Source organism: Empidonax traillii, unplaced genomic scaffold, assembly GCF_003031625.1.
Source record: "Empidonax traillii isolate 1590-97213 ecotype Southwest subspecies unplaced genomic scaffold, ASM303162v1 scaffold328:size603334, whole genome shotgun sequence".
NCBI lineage: Eukaryota > Metazoa > Chordata > Aves > Passeriformes > Tyrannidae > Empidonax > Empidonax traillii.
In genome coordinates this window covers 547561-565518 of record NW_020955521.1, presented here as the reverse complement: position 1 = coordinate 565518, position 17958 = coordinate 547561, and the positions used below count along the sequence as shown (strand labels likewise).

At 38.6% G+C, this 17958-nt stretch overlaps 1 protein-coding gene across 1 annotated transcript in view; it reads left to right on the top strand.

Annotated features, from left to right (window-relative positions):
* Nucleotides 1-205: 205 nt before the first annotated feature.
* LOC114061339 (DNA repair protein RAD51 homolog 2-like) overlaps nucleotides 206-17958 on the top strand; it is a 307326-nt gene continuing 289573 nt past the window's right edge. Inside the window, exon 1 of the mRNA XM_027891729.1 lies at nucleotides 206-275. Within this exon, the coding sequence (XP_027747530.1) occupies nucleotides 270-275 (6 nt within the window). The 5' untranslated portion in view covers nucleotides 206-269. The remainder of the gene's footprint in view (nucleotides 276-17958) is intronic.

The window sequence follows — 17958 nt, the reverse complement described above, 5'->3', positions numbered from 1 at the left end:
TGAAAACCCCCATGGTCTAAATAGACTGAGTTATGTTTCAGTCCCAGAAACTGTTTGTCTTTTCATGGGTCCTGGCTAAATGAGTACAACCTTGACATTGTTAGAAAGGGCACACCTACACCCAGGTACTGTAGGTGTAGTAGCAGATTAACCACTCTAACTACTTTCATGTGTGTAATGTTTCTAATCTTGATCAGGTGGCCATGTTGCTTTTCTCTTGAGGCACGTAGGCAGAGCTTGACTGGTTTTTTAATCCTGAGGCTGTTTTTATGGTGGTAAGTGCAGACAAAAAAAGAGAGTTTCAAGGAGTTGAAGTATTGCCTACAATGTTGAGAATATTAGGCTGCATTTATAGGAAAGCCCACAAACAATGTTTGAATTAAAGGAAGTTATTAAAGTGATCCTTCAAGAAATGACTGAGAGCAGTGCTTTTCATACTTGCTCAAGTTAAGGTAAGGCATGCTATAGTCTATCTGACAAAACTAGCACTGTTTCTGGCAGTAATACTTCAGAGGGAGAAGAGATTCTGAAAGCAAAGATATTTTCTGACTGTTGTATTCTTGCATTTATAACCAAAACCATAAGTTGCACAATTACAAAACTTGGTGATGATAAAGCTAATAATGCCTTCCCTAACTGTTAACCATTAGGGTATGAATAAGAACTTGCTTTCTTTTAAAACCAGAAAGGAGAGCTGGTTTCTTCTGGTACTTGTGAGTTAAAGTAATCCTAGTTAAGTGTTTCAACTTAGCAAAAAGTGTATATTTTGGGCTTATTAGTTTTGCTTTCTGTTCTGCCAGCAAAGAAGAGCTTAAGAAATTCATTGGTACCTCCTTAGTAGCTTCCAGCTTTTTGTTTTCTTCTCCAGGTTTATGATACTCTCACCTAAGTTTCATTATCTGTGAAAGGTAATAAAAATTACTTGAACAGCTTCCTTTTCTTTAACTAGGTTTCCCAAGCTTATGGTTTCTTGTGATGGGGCTGTGTTCTATTCTTCCTCACTTATACTGTCACTCACTTCATGACCTCAATCCAAAACATATCCAGGAGCTCAAAGATACTGTCTAACTAGTAGTGCCAAGGTCTAGTGAAGGAGTCTGTTGTAATGTAACATGAATATATTAACTGAATAGCTCTGTACTGTGTTAAGTAAGGCAATAAAACTATAGTTTTATCATACCTGTAGTTTAGCAGAGTAAACATGAAGTCTTCCATTTAGGAAATAACAGAGATCAAATACAGTAGCGGTTGCCATTGGAGCTGCTGTCATGATGCTTCTGAAATGTGAAACAGCTACCTTATTATGCTCTTCTGCTTTATATTTATACTTTTTTTATTATTATTCTTGTGATATCTGAGCACTAAATGCTGTTAATGCCAGTAAGCTATTAAAAGCTGTTACAAACACCTGTTGCATGTGACTTATTATGTTCTGTATGTCAGGCACAAAAATATATTTTCCACTTTTTGGTGGGCTGATTTTTGTTTGTTTGTTTGTTTGTTTGCTGTTGGAGGGGTTTTTCTTAGACATCATCTATTTGAGAGTAACCTAATTCACTGTTTTGTATTTGTTATGTCTAGCAGATACTCTTTATAAAAACATTCAAGTGTAAAACGTTCCTAAGCCTGAAATAGGAGAAATCTCCACAGGAGCTGTAACCAGACTGGCTCTCATGTCCCTGGCACAGTAAGGAACAGTAGAGACAAGTGGAAATACCTCAGGATAGAAGGTATCACTTGTATAAGCATACTTTTTTGCTCAACAGGGTCTGAGAGACTACAGTGCTGACCAGCCAAAAGGCTGTGGTGCAGTGCTGATGCAGAAGTGTCCAATGATCTCTGAGACAGTTCAGGAGCATAATATATTTGCAGTGTGGAGTTGGGTATTTCTGGGAAGGGAATTGTCATTGAAGTGCAGTAACGTGGATTGTAAGAAGTTTTCATTGAGTCTCCCATAACCAAATCAAATGCAGCTTTCAGTGTCAGAGATAGTAAAGATAACAGCTTTACATGTATAAATAAAAGATCTGGGTTTATCTTGTAATTTTTGGAAGGTATTCATTGTCATTAACATTTAAGGACATTGTCTTGTACATTTAGTCTGTTAAGTAAGAGAGCACTGGGAACAGAAGGGTGGAGCAGCTGACAAGTGAAATTCTGTCTGTTTTGCTTCTCGAATAGCAGATCTCTTTAATACAGTCCATGTGTTCAGTCTTGCTTGCCTCTAGGTGGTAGAGTTTTCATACTGGGGGAAGTAATCATTTGCAAATAGCATTATTTCGCAATTCAGTACTAAGAGGTTTGTATAGGGTTAGCTAAAATGGACTCCTTGCCTTTGCGCTGGGAACAGAAAGCTGTAATATTGGGGGTTACTAGTTTTGATTTGATTTCAGTGCTCTCATTTACTCAATGATACAATCACCCCCTTTGTATATGCAGTTCATGCATGAATGGAAGTGTGAACAGGACCGAAAGCAGGTGTTTGTGTTACAGAGGGGAAAGTTACAACAATATTTATAGGCTATTAATTTATTAAAGTTATTTGAAGTTGTTTTGTAAGATAGAAAACAGTGAAGTCTAGCTTTATCTAGAAGACTGGTCTCAGCCCTGCTGCAAACCTGCACAATTAAATTCCAGATGTTCACAATTCATCAGTTGTTTCTTTTATTAATTTTTAGCTTATTCAGAGCTGATTCTGTCCATTTTGTAGTGCCTTATTCAAGCGTTAAAAATTAACTGGATATTCTCCATAAGCTTGTGTGTAATGGAATTATTTGGCATGGAAATTACTCCTCAGGATTGTGGAATTGGGTCCTTTGGTGCTATAGATGAGGAATCACACAGCTCACAGACTTCTTCCTGTAAACATTAGCACTGAATAAGCACGGCCAGCCAGTAAATGGATTTGATGTCTTTGCTTGTCCTGTACTGACTGTCCTGTCTGGAAATACATGGGGTGGGTGGTACTTTAGTTTGTTCTTTGTTGCCTCCTTTCTGTCTCCTTCAGCTTGCTCAGTGAATGTATGTGCCAGTGAACCTCTTCAGCCAACAACAATGTGGGAATTAGATGAGTAAAATTTTAACTGATACTAATGAGTACAACATGGATAAGGACTTTGTTAGAACCATGTAACTAACAGCATCGATTCCTCTTTCCTTCCTTTTCTTTTTTTTTTTTTTTTCCTAGAAGGGGGTAGTTGGTTTGGTCAGAAAATTGAGTAGAACTTATATTAAGTTATATATCATGTTGGAAATGAAGTATGTTTGTTCTACTCACAGAGATAAGTTTTTGTATGGATTGGATCAGGAGGACACGCACAGCTTTAAGAAAACAATAAATTCAGACTGTTCTTCTTTCAAGAATTAATATTTAATTTTCAAGTGAAAAATTGTTTCATTACTGGGGTGATGTCAGATATGACTCCATGTAGAATTTACAGCCTGATGGTATTTAGACAGAGCACCTGACCATGTGGATTTGTAAATTAAATATGTTAGACAGGAATCATCAAGGAAAAAAGTGATGGAGCCTCCTCAGGTCACTTATCCATTTGGTTTTCTGATAGAAACCGTAGTTCTAAGATACAGCTGGGTTCAAGAAGGGAAGAATAAGCCATCCTTCCTAAGAAGTAGCTTTCAGATTCTGAGAAGCACATCTACTTAACGATGAGAAAGAGAGGAATAATTCTCTACATTTAATGTAACTTCCCAGTATAAAATTACTTTTAAGGGATTGTTTGGAAAGCTGGTTAGCATTGCAGCATGTTATTTTTTAAAACCCCGTTCCTATGTGCTCTGATTTCCATGACACTATTCTTTAGGGACAGCACATTTGTTATAGGAGGCTGAATTGTTTCCTTTTGGAAATCCTTACAGGCTCTGAAACTCCCACTGGCTGCTGTCCAGAAAGAAAGATTTGTGGGTTCTGCCCAGTGTCTGCAAATGTGTGATGATATTTATATTCCTTGAGTTGTTTTTACTGTAGCTAGATCTGGTAAAGCACTTGTGGCTTTACTGCAACTAAAAGACTTGTGGTAAAGTCTGAGAACTTAGAAATCAAGTGTTGTGCTTGAAGAGATGTTCTGACTGCCACTGCATCCCTGGGGGGGAAGGAGGATCATTCTAGTTACACATCAGCTCTTTCAGAGAGGGGCAAGTCTTTAAAGAAAGAATTAAAACTTCAATTTTTTGGAAAGCATAATACTACCTAAGTGTGGACAAAAAGCAAAATATTGTCTCAACTGGGACTTCAGAAGTGATTCACAATTATTTTATTGATAGAGTCCTTAAAATCCAGTTCATTCTGCACAGCTGTACAGTTGTGTTGACTCAAAATTTCACAGGTGGGACTTCTGAAAGAAAAAGCTACCTTTTTCTTATTATATTTTTCTAAACTGGTGACAAGAAAGAGAAGGGCAGATGTCTCACTTCCATGTGTACTTTCATGTCTTCTTTCTCTTTTCCTCTGCAAGAAGCTTTCACTAAGGGGGGGGAGGGGGGCGGAAGACGAATGACAAAATCTCTTTGTTCTGGGAAGCATTTCCAAGCGTGAAAACAATACCCATGTAATGCTTTGATAGAAAATATTTGCTTAAATTGCCAGTAATTCACTTGATCTTGATCTTGAAGACATTAGAAATGTCTTCATACTGTTTACTACTTCTTTAATTGAATGGCTCTCCCAGATTTATCCATGTGGTGTTCCCTCTCTTCCCCTCTCCTCTTTCTGTAGCATAAAGAAACGATGGTCATGGCCCTTTGAAACTTTGTCACCTTTGAGTTTGAAAATCTACAAAGTAATTGGTAGATTAGCATACTGTGCAGGCTTGGCCTTGTTCCTGGCTTTGCTCTATGTTTTCTGTATAGTCTTAGGTGATAGCAGTGGCCAGTCTGTCTGCAGGTTTGCTAATTTCTGAAACAATACAGATGACTACCTTAATACCAGTGATTTCCATTTGTATTTGAAGTCAATCAAGTCTGTCTTTGAGATCCTTAAAAAGATGTTTGTATGTGGAAATAATTTGCTTTGAATATTCTCTTCTAAGTTACACTTTTTCAGTGGATCTATGGAATTACATTTGGAAATCATTTGTATTGGATGAGGCATATGTAGCATAAGACTTATTGGCTCAGTTCAGTATGTGTGACTATAATGGGCTGAAGATCCAAGTACCAGTGAAAGGATGTAGTAAATTTTTCTTGGAGCTGGCAAAAGTTACTATATTTGGAACTTTCAGAAACGGCTAGGTTGGTATACTGTAAAATATACTGCAGAGAAGACAGTGCTTTATTGGTAGAAAAATAGGGTGATTATTCCTGTAGACCTCTTTGTGTACAACTGATGAAGTTGTAAATTATAGTTATTTTAATTTACCTTCGTTTCCCTGATTTTGTTCATGAGTGAAACCCTCAGTTTCATGTTAGTGAAAATGGTGTTCGACATCTCCTTGTTTAGTTTCTGTTGTTAAGTGCCGAGTGAAACTTCAAGGGTGTAGCTAAAAAAATACTGATCTTTTTTTTTTTCTTTCCCCAGATGAAAATTTGCAAGCATTTGACAGTAGGGTGGAATAGAAAAGTTATCCTGATTGTGTAAGTCCAGTCTTTGGTTGTGCGGCCCTGAGAACGCTTGAGCGATAGAGGAATGCCAAGTGCTGTTGACTAGATAATGGTGTTGTTTCTACCCTGTGGACTGTAGACCACCTTTCACGCAGACCAATGACATGGGGCTTTCCCACACTTGCAACATCACTGGTTTTCCAGCAGTGGGACACGTCTGGTGAACAGAAGTTAGATTACAACTGGAATGCCCTCTGCTGAGGTCGGCCATCAGTGGGCAGAGATGCACTGCCCTAGTCAGCAGTGTCTGTCAGCACAAGTGAGCCCTGTACAACACAGTCATTTTGAAATACTATACCTTGAGGTTACAGCTGTTACTTTCTTTTAGCTGCAGATTCATAAGCTGCTTCTCTCCAGTTTGAGTTTCTGGGACATCTTTCTGCAGCTGGTGTGGCTGAGAGGGCGTCTAGGAATTAGAGGAACTGGGAACCTGACCTGGTCTGCAGAAAGTGTTACAGTGGACTTGAGTCAGGTGCATGAAAACAATCAGGCATATGGATGCAGGTGGACACAGTTGTGCTTGATTCAGGATGTTTGTACTTTAAGACCCTCAGTCTGAGAGCTGGCTGAGGGCCCTGCTCCAGAGGTCTGTGTATATACATGGTGTTTGCAGTGAAGAATTAGAAGCCTGTGGTTTTGTTTGAATCTGGAGCTGGAGGGTTTTCTTGTTCATTTGCAGCCCCTCAGCCTTAGAAAAGGCAGTTACAAGTCTTGAAACTTTGATGTAGAAATTGATTTAATCCAATTGGAATCTCCTAGAAAATCTGTTCTATGGTTAAAGCTACTTTTTTTTTTGCTTGATAGCATTGAATTAAATGCTTTGAAAGGAAAGGAATTTAAGGTCTGGTCTGTTGGCCACTGTAGTTTTCTGTGGTGCTGGCCTAGGAAAACATTTTTAAGACAATAGCTTAGGTTTTAAGTCTCAGTCTGCTTTTGTACCTTTGAGGAGTTTATGTAAGTATAAACGTTCAAAAAGATGTTTCCATATTCTGTATTGGAGTTCCAAAGCAGTAATCATCATCTACTTGTTTTTAATTATTTATTTTATGGCACTTTCCTTGACCGTGAAATGCATACTGTGGGTTAGCCTGAGAAAACAGGCAATGTCATTGAGGCTTTGAGCAGTGTAAGCATTAACAAGTACCTTCCTGTTGTAGTCTCTGATGTGTTTGATAAGACCAAGGGGGAGAGAGTGAATGAAGCAGGATGTCAAGTTGGATCTGTGAGGTCTTCACCTGTAGTTTGCCATTTCAAGTACAATGCAGCTTGCTAGCAACTGAAATACTTTACCAAATGATGGCAGTTTTCTGTTGTAAGTGATATGAGTGAATGTTTGACTTCATGTAAGGCTTTAGAAAAACTCCTTGAGTCTTAGAGCAACATTAAGCTTTCTTTTCTCTGATTAAAAGTTAGAGCAGGACACTGAATCTGTGTCTACAGACTACAGTATCACACAAACTATTTCATCGGTGGCTGATTTACCTGCCAAGTTGAGCTGTATGTGGCAGATCTTTTTTTATGTCAGACTTCACCTGACTACACAGAAACCTCTGCTATCTCTGTTTCCTCCAATAAATAATGCTCCCTTGCATCTCTTTTCCTATAACTCTAAGGGAATCCTGGGAAGGGAAGGATGCCAAGCCTATGCTGTTTACTGAACCACTTAGGTGAGATTAATCTGAGCTTTACCCTCCCCATATTTTGATCCTTAACTACAAGTTGGTGGTCATGTTTTATGACTATATAGGAATGGATCACTCATTATTTAAGGTGGATGGCATTTATGTAGTTCTTCTTTAGGATAACATGTGCACCTAAGGCTGATGAATAATGGGCCTAACTTGAAAAAGCAAACATGCAAAAATGTGAACATGTATTAGCTGGGCATATCAAACATGCATTTGAGACATGGCTTCACCAGGATGACTGATGGGACATGGGACTACAAATGCATTATTACTGCTTCAGAGCGTGGTATCCAAAGTCTGGGTCACTGAACAGTGCACTGTGTGTTAAGGTCTGTGTCTACACAGTGTTTTGAGGGTTTGTTTCTCCTTTGGAAATACTGACACTTTGTTAAGTAGGTCAGATTCTGATTTTATTGAATTAAGCAAGTATGAAAACTACAGTACACTGAAATGTAGCAACTGAGCCTAGCAACTGTAGCAACAAGGCTAACTTGTCCCATATCAGCTTTTCTGGCATCCATCCCTAAGAACTTCAGTCAATCAAGAAATGCTTTAAATCTGATGTTCAATAGCTCCTTGACCTTATTATGGGTGAAGTTTCTACATGCAATTCTCTGTTAAATAAAGAATGGGAGCCCTGGATAAGACTCCCTAGGGAAGTGGCAGCAGCACCAAACCTGACAGTTCAAGAAGGATTTGGATGATACACTCAGGCACGTGGTGTGACTCTTGGGGATGGTGCTGTGCAGGACTAAGAGCTGGAATCAATGATTCTTGTGAGTCTCTTTCAACCCAGGGATCAACTCACTAGGATTCTATGAAATGATGTCTTACCTAAGAATAGCTTAGAAATCTGCAAATAGAGGAGTCAGCAAGTAGAGAAAGAGCTGTGTTACTGAGGACTGAAGAGCGTGTTTCTACTAATTCCAGAAGCAGCTGTTAGAAGAATTTTAAACTCAGATTTTTCTTTCGATTATTGAAAATGAAAAAAACCAAAGAAAATCCCATCCAGAAGTCAGGTGATGCAAATGAGATAACGCAAATTCAGAATCACATGCCATAAGCAGATTCTAAAGAAAATAGCATCTAACATACCTACCTTAATGAATGTAGTTGGTAAGGAAGTTCAAGAGGAATAGCTCAACCACTTTCTCAAGTACGATGTGCTCTCCTGTTGCCACTTGCAGGGTCAAGGTGCTGGGTTAGATAAACCATTGGTCTGATCCAATTGTGAAACTACTTCCTTATCCACTGGATGCAGTAGACAGACTTGCACTGGAGCTATCTGCAGAGTTGTTCACTAAAGGTCTTTTGGAGCAGGATAGGCAGATTGGGTGTGGTGTTGGTCTGTTCATCTGGGGTTGTACAGTGCAGGATGTACAAGCACAGTCCTGGTCTGTGAATAGAGTTTATGGGTGCTACCATAATCTGAATGATATTGGTGTTCTACAGATCTAGATACTGGACTGCTGTATGGGCCAGTGTAGCAGAATCAAGATCTATTGCAGGTGTAAGGGGACCTGAGAGAGAACAGTGAAGAGTCTGATTGTAATCCATTAGAGCATTGTTTTGAAAGAACATTCCTACATCTTGCTCTGAGTGGTATTCTGTGCAAATGTAGATTTTTTTAATTAACATCTATATATAAACTTGTGCATGGTCAAGAGGAGTACCGTCCCTCCTGACTGTCACATAGAGACAGGATTAATTTTTGCATGGTCTTAAGCAGTAAGAATTTTCCCTGTTTATTTTTTCACTCTGCAGAGGCCAAAGATGAACGGAAGGGCATAGAGAGTCTGGATTACAATTTATGTCAGTTTGACTAGGAGAACATTTTCTTTTTGAAGCGAGAGTTGTAAGTTTGAATCCACCTAATATAGGCAGATGCTTATAATCAGCTTCTGGGACAGATGTCTGCCATCTGGGCTGTGCACAGGGATCAGTACTTGCAGCTGGATTGGGATTACTTGACTAAAATCACAGGGGTTTAGCAGCAGCCTGAACATTAATCTACAGACCACGTTGTCTCATTCTGGATACTATTTTTGTGTTAGACTTGAGCATGGTGTTTGATGCAGTACAGTGTTGTTGCTACATTTGTATATTACACAAGCTGTATTAAAAAATTAGAATGGAATCAAATACTGTGTTACAGTACAGCTGTGGTTATAAACTAAACAGGTGATCTTTTCCAAATTTTTCGTGAGTGCTTCAGTGATTCTGTAGATTTGGCAGTTCTGATATCAGTTGGTTTTAACAGTTTCTGTAACTGTTTGATATATATCTGTTTGATATATTTGATACCAGTAATTTGATACCTCCTAGCAATCAGACAGGCCTGCCTTATGGTTGGTGTTGAACTACAGAAATATCTTAAGTATAAAGGATGTTATAATATACATGAACTAGATCCTAAGAAAGTTTAGCTTTTCAAAATGGAAAGATCTAAGATCTAGGAGGAACCATAATTTTTTTCTGTAGTGCCCTCACAGAAAATGTGATTAAAAAGTGACAAGGAAAACATTTCAACTGGTACGAAATATTTTCTTCTCCCTGTTGGCTTCCAAAATTCTAATCAAGCGTTCATATAATGTTATATGATTTAGCTTTTGAGAAGCTGTTGAGGAGGGATGTCAGCATGTCTGGTGTAGCACTGTAGAGAATGCTGATGTGGTTTATGCATAACATTTTCTCTTGAATCACAGACTCAAATCCTGGCAGGGTTAACTAAATCCTCTGTCCTTCCATAGTAGATATGAGTTGTCCCGTGCCCTAAATATCTGCTGGTCTCTCTCCACCATTTTTGTCAGTGCATTTATTCACCTTGGTACTCTGTTACCATGAGGCATTTGTTGTGGTGTTTTGTTTTGTTTTGTTTTTTAAAAGCTATCTGATAAACTCTACTTAATTGGTGTTGGGCAGTTTTCTCTGAGGTAAATATAAATTATGAAATTAATCTCCAAAGTACAATTCATTGTAGAAGAATAAGTAATTTCTCTGTTGATAATCCTGAGATTTCTTAGGCTTTTACTGTCTATTGTCCCTCCTACTGTGATTTATTATTTAAAGAAGGTCTACAGTTACATCTTTAAATCTTCAGTCAGTCTCATCAGTCATTAACACTGACTTTTTTCTTTCTTTTAGAACTTCTTCCTGACAAGTTGTCACCATCCTTTTCAGACCCAACTGGGGCTGGATGTGTTGTCTGTTCTAAAGCTGCTTTCTTAGTGCTACAGTCAGTCTGAAGTGTTGACATTGCCAGGTATCAGGTTATGAGTTTTCCAAATAATCCAGGAGAGGGAGAATGGAGCTGGGACAGTGTTTGGAAGAGCAATCTCCACAGAAACACTTTGTATGTAGGACATTCCTATTATGGTGGGACAGTAGATCTTGGGATATAGTTTTAGAGAATCCTGCATGGTTTAAAGTCAACTTTTATGAGAAGGTATGAAGCCAAGGCCCAGACTAGTTGCTATAGTTAAAATATTTATTTTAGGGAATTTTTACACAGACTGTTACTCATTAAGTTGCTGAATGTCCTTTACTTATATTGTCCTTGCTATAAAAAGTATGGCTTTTGTGATAAGCAGTTGGATGACATATATGCTCTTGAAAAGCAGCTTTCTTCTGACCTCAGGTGTGGCTATACTTCAGTGACATTACAGAACTTATATTTATGCACAGGAGTCATCTTGTAATCTCCAGGTGTTAAAAAGATAAAAATGCCTATTTATTTTACATGCTTCTTTTAGGTTGTAATTCCATAATGTCTTCCATTGAACAACTTTATTGGAAAAATTAGTGCCGTTCTCTCTCTTCACAAACTGCTCATGTTCTCTCTGCCTTCAAGAAAATAGTGCTGTTTATCTTCTATTTGACATTACACTCATGTAAAATGTTAGCAGAAACCCATCCTACAGGAAGCCTATTGAACTAGGTCTGTATAGTTTCCTATTTTGGGATTAAAGACCCAGATTAAGCTATCAGTATAATAGCTCTTGGCATGCCATGTGTTTTAATTCAAGGCAGTTTCTTTAACTAGTACATGAGCAATATCAGATACTAAAATAGTTTTTGAAAGTGCTCTCTCTCCAACAGGTGACAGTGATTACCCTGGACTTACCCTGTTTGTAACAACCACAGATAATATATGTGGTCTGTTAAAATCAAGAAATACTCATCCTTAATTTCTGCTCGTGTACTTTAAGGGATCTACAAGCCCAACCGAATAGGCTAGACAGAAGAGAACAGTTCAGTGACCTTTCTCTACCCTTCTTTCACAGAGCTGGATGTGTATACTGGCAAATGATTCAACTGCTTGGTGTTGATGTGGTTTTGTTTTTAGGGGTTTTTTTATCGCGTTGTGTTGGTAGGGTTTTTTCCTTTTCTTCAGAACCTTATCAAATTTTATATTTGCACTGCTTTGTCCACTGGTTAAAAATTGTATAGCAGCTAAGTCTGATGACTTCAGAAAAGCAGTATGTGTCATAACAAACTGAGTTCTGTAGTATTCCATTATAAATTATATTTTTAAGTATTTAGGCTCCTGGTTGACTCATCAGTCTTGAAATCTTCTAATCTTGCCCTGAGAGATTTGGAGAAACTGTTTTTGCAAGCAGAAAAAAAACATTGTGCAAATGTGAATGCTGGTTTTTCTTTATTGAATTCAGACAAATATATTACCTCTCAGGACATTAACAATTTATTTTTCACCTCTACTTTAGAATTAATAAATATGTGACCCTAACAGATTGATTTCCTGATCAGTACATTTACACTATGTCGACAGTAATGCAGCAGGCACAGTTGCAGCATGTGTGAGCACATCTGAACCAGCAACCTGTCCAAGCACCCAGTGTTTCCAGCAAGCCTGAGCCGTGTGCCCTCCAGCCTCTGCTGCTCTGCTCTCCTCTGCTCTTGTTGGAGTAAAGCTAGCACCAGCGTGCCTGCTTGTGCTGATTGCAGTGAAGATACAGCTTTAGAATTTGTTTAATGTTGGTTGCCTCTTGTGTTTGTTATGCCTTGTTTTTGTTTAGGAAGTTTGTTTCTAAAAAGGACTTGCAGGAAAATGTAAGTCAGTTGGGATCTTCTTGCAGCTGCTGGGGCCTAGATGCATTTTGACCAACTTTGCTGGGGTGCTGGGAGCCTGCTATCGCTAGACTAATACAAGTTAAGAATATGTGTTGTTAAAATGTCAACATATTTAAGCACCTAGAAATATGATCTGCCCTCTAAAAGACTTCATCATTGATATGTATCATCAGGCAGATGAAAGAAGTTTCCTGTTAATTCAAGGCTGTATACTGCTATGCCCAAACAAGAGAAAGTATAGCTAAGCAAACCACAGTAATTTTACCTTAGCGCATCCTTGCCTTTGCTGATTTTTTCATTAAAGGATAGTGAAGTGTGTATTTGTATGTTACATTTCTGTGCAGTAGTAACTTTTCTTTCTTTTAACATCTAGAATTCTTCACGTTTACTGTAATGACTGTATACTGAATACTGAAAAGCAATCACAGAAAAATCATGATCTCCCAGACATGTGATCTACTGTGTCAAACATGTGTGTTCAGCAAGTCTGAAAAATGCCTTTTTTTTTTTTTTTCTTGCTGATGTGACAAGCTCCCTCTGATTCTAAGAAGTCAGGTATATCCTTGAAAATTGGGGAAGTAGAAGGGAACAATGTAAAAAATTCCTTTGATCTGGGATTGTTTATTCACAGTCATTGCAAAAAATATTTAAGATTAAAATATTAGATATTTGAAGAAAAAAAATGGTTTTCTTTCTTTAATTACTGCTATAAATTTAGTCAGATTAGTATTTTTGTCTGGATACTTAGTGTTCCCATGTAAGTTTTTGTTTGTGAAAGGAGAACTGTTGAGAACTCACAAGATTATTTGTCTAAATTCTTTATTTCAAAATTATAAGCTACTAAGCAAAATCTTAGAAGTAAATAACATAAATGTTATTTAAGTATTCATTCTCTGATGCTGGAAACAGAGTACAATCCAGCTTGCCTTTGTGTAGTTGCTTTGATGTGTTTTGAGCAAACAGGAGTTAGGGTTTGCTTTTGCTGTTCAGCCAGGGCTGAAGTATGATTTAAAATTGCTCAGTGAGTTGGTATGTTGAATTAAAAATACCTAATGGTGCCATTTCACACTATGGCTGTATGCTAAATGAGTGTTCTTCTTTGAAATAAAAGGAATTTATGGTGGTGCCATGGAAAGGGACCTCAGAGTACTGGCTGGTGGGAAGTTGAGTATGAGTCAGCAGTGCCGTGGCAGCCAGGAGGGCCAACCGTGTCCTGGGGGCATCAGGCAAAGCATCACCAGCCAGTTGAAGGATGGGATTGTCCCGCTCTGCTCTGCACTGGTATGGCCTCACCTTGAATATTGTGTGCAGTTTTGGGCACCAGAATATGAGAAAGATATTAAGCTCTTAGTGTCTAAAGGAGGGCAACAAAGATGGTGAAGGGCCTGGAGGGGAAGCTGTATGAGGAGTGTCTGAGATCACTTGACTTGTTCATCCAGAGTGAGACTGAGGGGAGACCTCACTGTGGTCTAAAACTTCCTCATGAGGGAAAGCAGAGGCACAGACACTGATCTCTTCTCTCTGGTGACCCAGTGACAGGACCTGAGGGAGTGGCATGAAGCTATGTCAGGGGAGGTTAGGTAAAGGTTCTTCACCCAGAGGGTGGTTGGGCACTGGAACAGGCTCCCCAGGGAAGTGGTCACAGCCCCAAGCCTGACAGAGTTCAAGAAGTGTGTGGGCAACACTCTCAGGCACATGGTGTGACTCTTGAGGCTGTCCTGTGTAAGGCCAGCAGTTGGACTTTGATGATCCTTGTGGGTCCCTTCGAACTAAGAGTATTCTGTGATTCTGATATCCCATCCTGAACCCCTTTTTAACTTGAAGTTCAGAATGAAAGCATTCCAGGTTAAGGAAAAGCAAGTCTGCCTTTACCATATGGTTTCCATTAAAGGTATTTGTGCTTGAAAAGTCTGCATTGTATTAAATGTAAAACACCATAAATGCTGTAGTGTTTGGCTCTTTTTCAGCAGGATAACCTTTGAAACATAATTCTGCAATGCGGAAAACCTGTTAAGCATTGTTGTTCATTTATTAATAAAGCTTTATAAAAAAACTTTCACTTTTCACAGCTGTTATTAAAACTAATTTAAGGCTGGCAGCAATGTCCCAGGTTGGGCCCTGCACGGTCACTTATCCCTCTGTTGAGCATGTAGTGCTAAGATGACATTTATTTAATTTTTTTTAGATGATAACTTTATATGATGTCAGGTTATTTTAGGATCTGGTCCACCCAGAGAAAGAGATCAGTGCTGTAAATTCCAGACTCCAAAGCTTGTACTCACAGAAGGTGAATTGTCAGAACAGGGCAGGTAAAGTCACTGTTTGTCACAAGGGCTGAAATCTCTGCTTTCTTTACCCGAAACTGAAGGACAGAGCCGGAGACATTGCAAACTTTCCCTCTCTGTTATACAGACTTGCTTTTTTCTCTTCCTGAAATTGTGACTAGTTCTGTAGGAGGGAGAGGTTTAGTCTTCAGTTTTGTTTGGTCCTTCGCCTGTTGAAATCTGCTAACAAGAGCAACTGTTGGTGCCAGTTGCAGTGTTTGGTTTTGTTTTTCTGTGATCCTGAGAAACGTCTAGTACAAACTGGACCATGACCACCCACTCGTTTCACATGAGCCACGGATCACTTGCCAGATGGCAAAGACTAAGGAACATAAGATTTAATACAGCAGATCTGTTTGTCTTATGCATTCTCTTTAGCTCAGAATAAGGCACCACTTCCTCTCCTGCCTTACTCACCCTGCCCTTGCGGTGGAGTAGTGAGCTGAGAAATACTTCCATGGTGACTGTGGCAACTGTTTATATTCTGAGATATGAGATTTCATTGTCCTTATCGGAGTTTGTGTAAATATGGTGTTGGTTTTGGTTAATCAACTCTTTTCCTAAAGGAACACTTCATTGTACTGTTGTCCCAGGCTGACTTCTAGCAAATAAAATTCCCCAGTCTCCCCTCCCCTGAAAAACATTTGAAGGTCTCAATTGAAAAGAAGTATTTCTGTTGCTGTGTAAAAATTCTATTAAAAAAGGTTGTTTTGAGTAATGCATTTTGACAGTTTGCCACACATATGTCAGTTTATTAGTAATAACATATGAAGGTGAATCAACTAAAAATACATACCAGTTCATCAAAGTACAGCTGTCCATTCTACTTCTGTCCAAGCTGAATGAAATGCTTGAAGTAAGGCTGAAATCTTGCTGGATAAGATCTTTTCAGTAGACTACAATGCTGATCCAGGAGTACTCACAGTTTGAATTCAGTCAGTCTTAACTTATGGTCAAAGTCTGTGCTTCAGGTCTTTTTGAATCACACTCTCTGGCAAGACTTTGGTATTTTTGCTTCATGTCTAGAAAACGTAGAGAAACAGTTAACACAAACCTTGTGCATTGCAACCTTACACATTTCAGTCACCTTAATTTTTGCAGTTCACATTTCTTAAGGAAGAGTTGAATATATTTTTCAAATCTCCTTAAGCTTGCCAAAAATAGTTGAAAAAAGGGAGAATTTTGAAATTATTCCAAAGAATAATTTCTTCTACTATTACTATTGTCTTAACTGTTGTAAATGAAGGATTTTAATTTGTCGGAAGAATAGAAGGAGAGAGCAGTGCATGCGATAAGCTCACACTGACTTGAGATTTGTGTCTGGAGGCCCTCTGTAAAGAATAGCGTGTCCTTCTTCCTAACCTGCACAGCAGCTTCACAGTTTCTAACGCTATGGGGTTATCTGTGTCCTAGTCATCATGCAGAGTAGTATGAAAAAGCAAAGCTCTGAAATGCTCCACAGAGGAGGAAGTGGAGTGTGTGGCATATTCACGTGGTGAGTTTTTGCTAGTCTCCCTTACCTTACAAATAGGCCACTTGATAATTACAGTTGCTGTGCTAGACCCATCATTACTTCTAAATAGAAGAAACTTGAGTGATGTCCCCTGGAGCTGTTTAAAATGCAGATAAAATTTGTAACATCTTTGCTGGATAGGAATAGTTACAGTAAAAGTTGCCTTTATTAGTTGAGAGTACTGTTGCAGTTGATAAACCTGAAATTGGTGTTGAATCCAACCAAGCTTGGAAGCAATCCTCTACTTTGCTTTGAGGAAGAAACCCCTAGTAGAAGGTGAAATCATCCTTTTGGCTAGCTGCTGCTGCTTGTAAGTGTTGCCTTAGCTAAGCTTATCTGTCCTGGTCCAAAGCTGACTTTCATTTGTCTCTGGGAGGATTGCAGAATGCTAGACAGAAGTTGCAAAGGACGCAGGACACCTTGCAACTTCTCCTATGAGTCTTCTGTGTGTTCGTAGAGAAAACTTTGGAAGGGACCATAGGGAGTCACATCACTCTGCTCTCCCAAATACAGGATGTAAGTCATGTATGTGTGTGATCATATCCAAGCACTAATGGGGAGATGAGATGGGATTGTTTGCTGAATTTAAGATCATCTTGGAAGAAGAGGAATTCCTCACTGTGATTCTGTGTGAGCAGCTTGCAAGGAAAGCAGGAGCCAAGAAAACAGTGCAGAATTCATCCTTGTAGTCCTCTGCACTAATCAAAATTGCTTTGTAATTTGAGTTGATGAAAACTGTCAGGAGTGATGAATTCAGTCTTTCTTAAAATCTCTAAGAAGACTCTTTCATCAAGATTAGCTGTTAAGAAGAAAAATATAAGGCCCAGTTTAAGTAAAATCATTGCCACTGTTTTTTTACTGATTCCCCCCACCACCACCACTGGTAGATGACTCAGTAAAGTCATGAATAGTAAGTATCCCTTTCTTTAGGAGTGACCACATTGTCCAATGTTATGAATGGTAGGTTCCATACTCTAAAACATATATTGATACTGTGAGCTGCAAAGGGTGAGCCTGCAAAGTCTGGAGGAAGTACTATTTTGAATCTCTTTAGGATGATGATCTCTGGCCATTTCAAATGTAATTGTAAAGAGATTTGCTCAGTAAACAGGACAACTATAAGTCAAGTTAGCTAATTTGAAGGATGTAATGAAGAAACAAAGAAAGTGGGCAAAGAAAACATTTAATTTTCCTAAGTTTAAATTCAAATTCTAATCTTATCAGTGACTGTTCACTCAGTCAAAATGCAGTAAACTGTATTCCTCTGGATCACTGGTTATTGCCAGGTGATATAGGTGCCCAGAAATTACAGTCCTCTGGTTGTTCTTTCATGTGTGTGTGAAATTTGTTGCAGATCTTTGGCAAAGGTTACAAATGCCATCATTTATTCAGCACTTGAAGATTTAATGTTTACAGAGAAGGAACTTGGCCAGAGGTGGTTTAGCAGCTCTGTGATAAGGTAGCATGGAAAAAGATTATTTTGCCCTGTCCATGCTGTTATTAATCTCTGTAGTGAAGCTCTTTTTGTCTAAGACTATAACAGTGGCAGCATTTGGAAAAAATACATTTCCTTAAAAAGTGGAAGAAATTCCATATATAAAGTATATATGGGTCTATACATATAAAAATGGGTTTCAACATTAATATGTAAATTTAAAAATAGATCAACATGCAACAGATAAAATGAGGGGATTTTTAAGTAAGAGTTCTCATCAATGCAAGCATA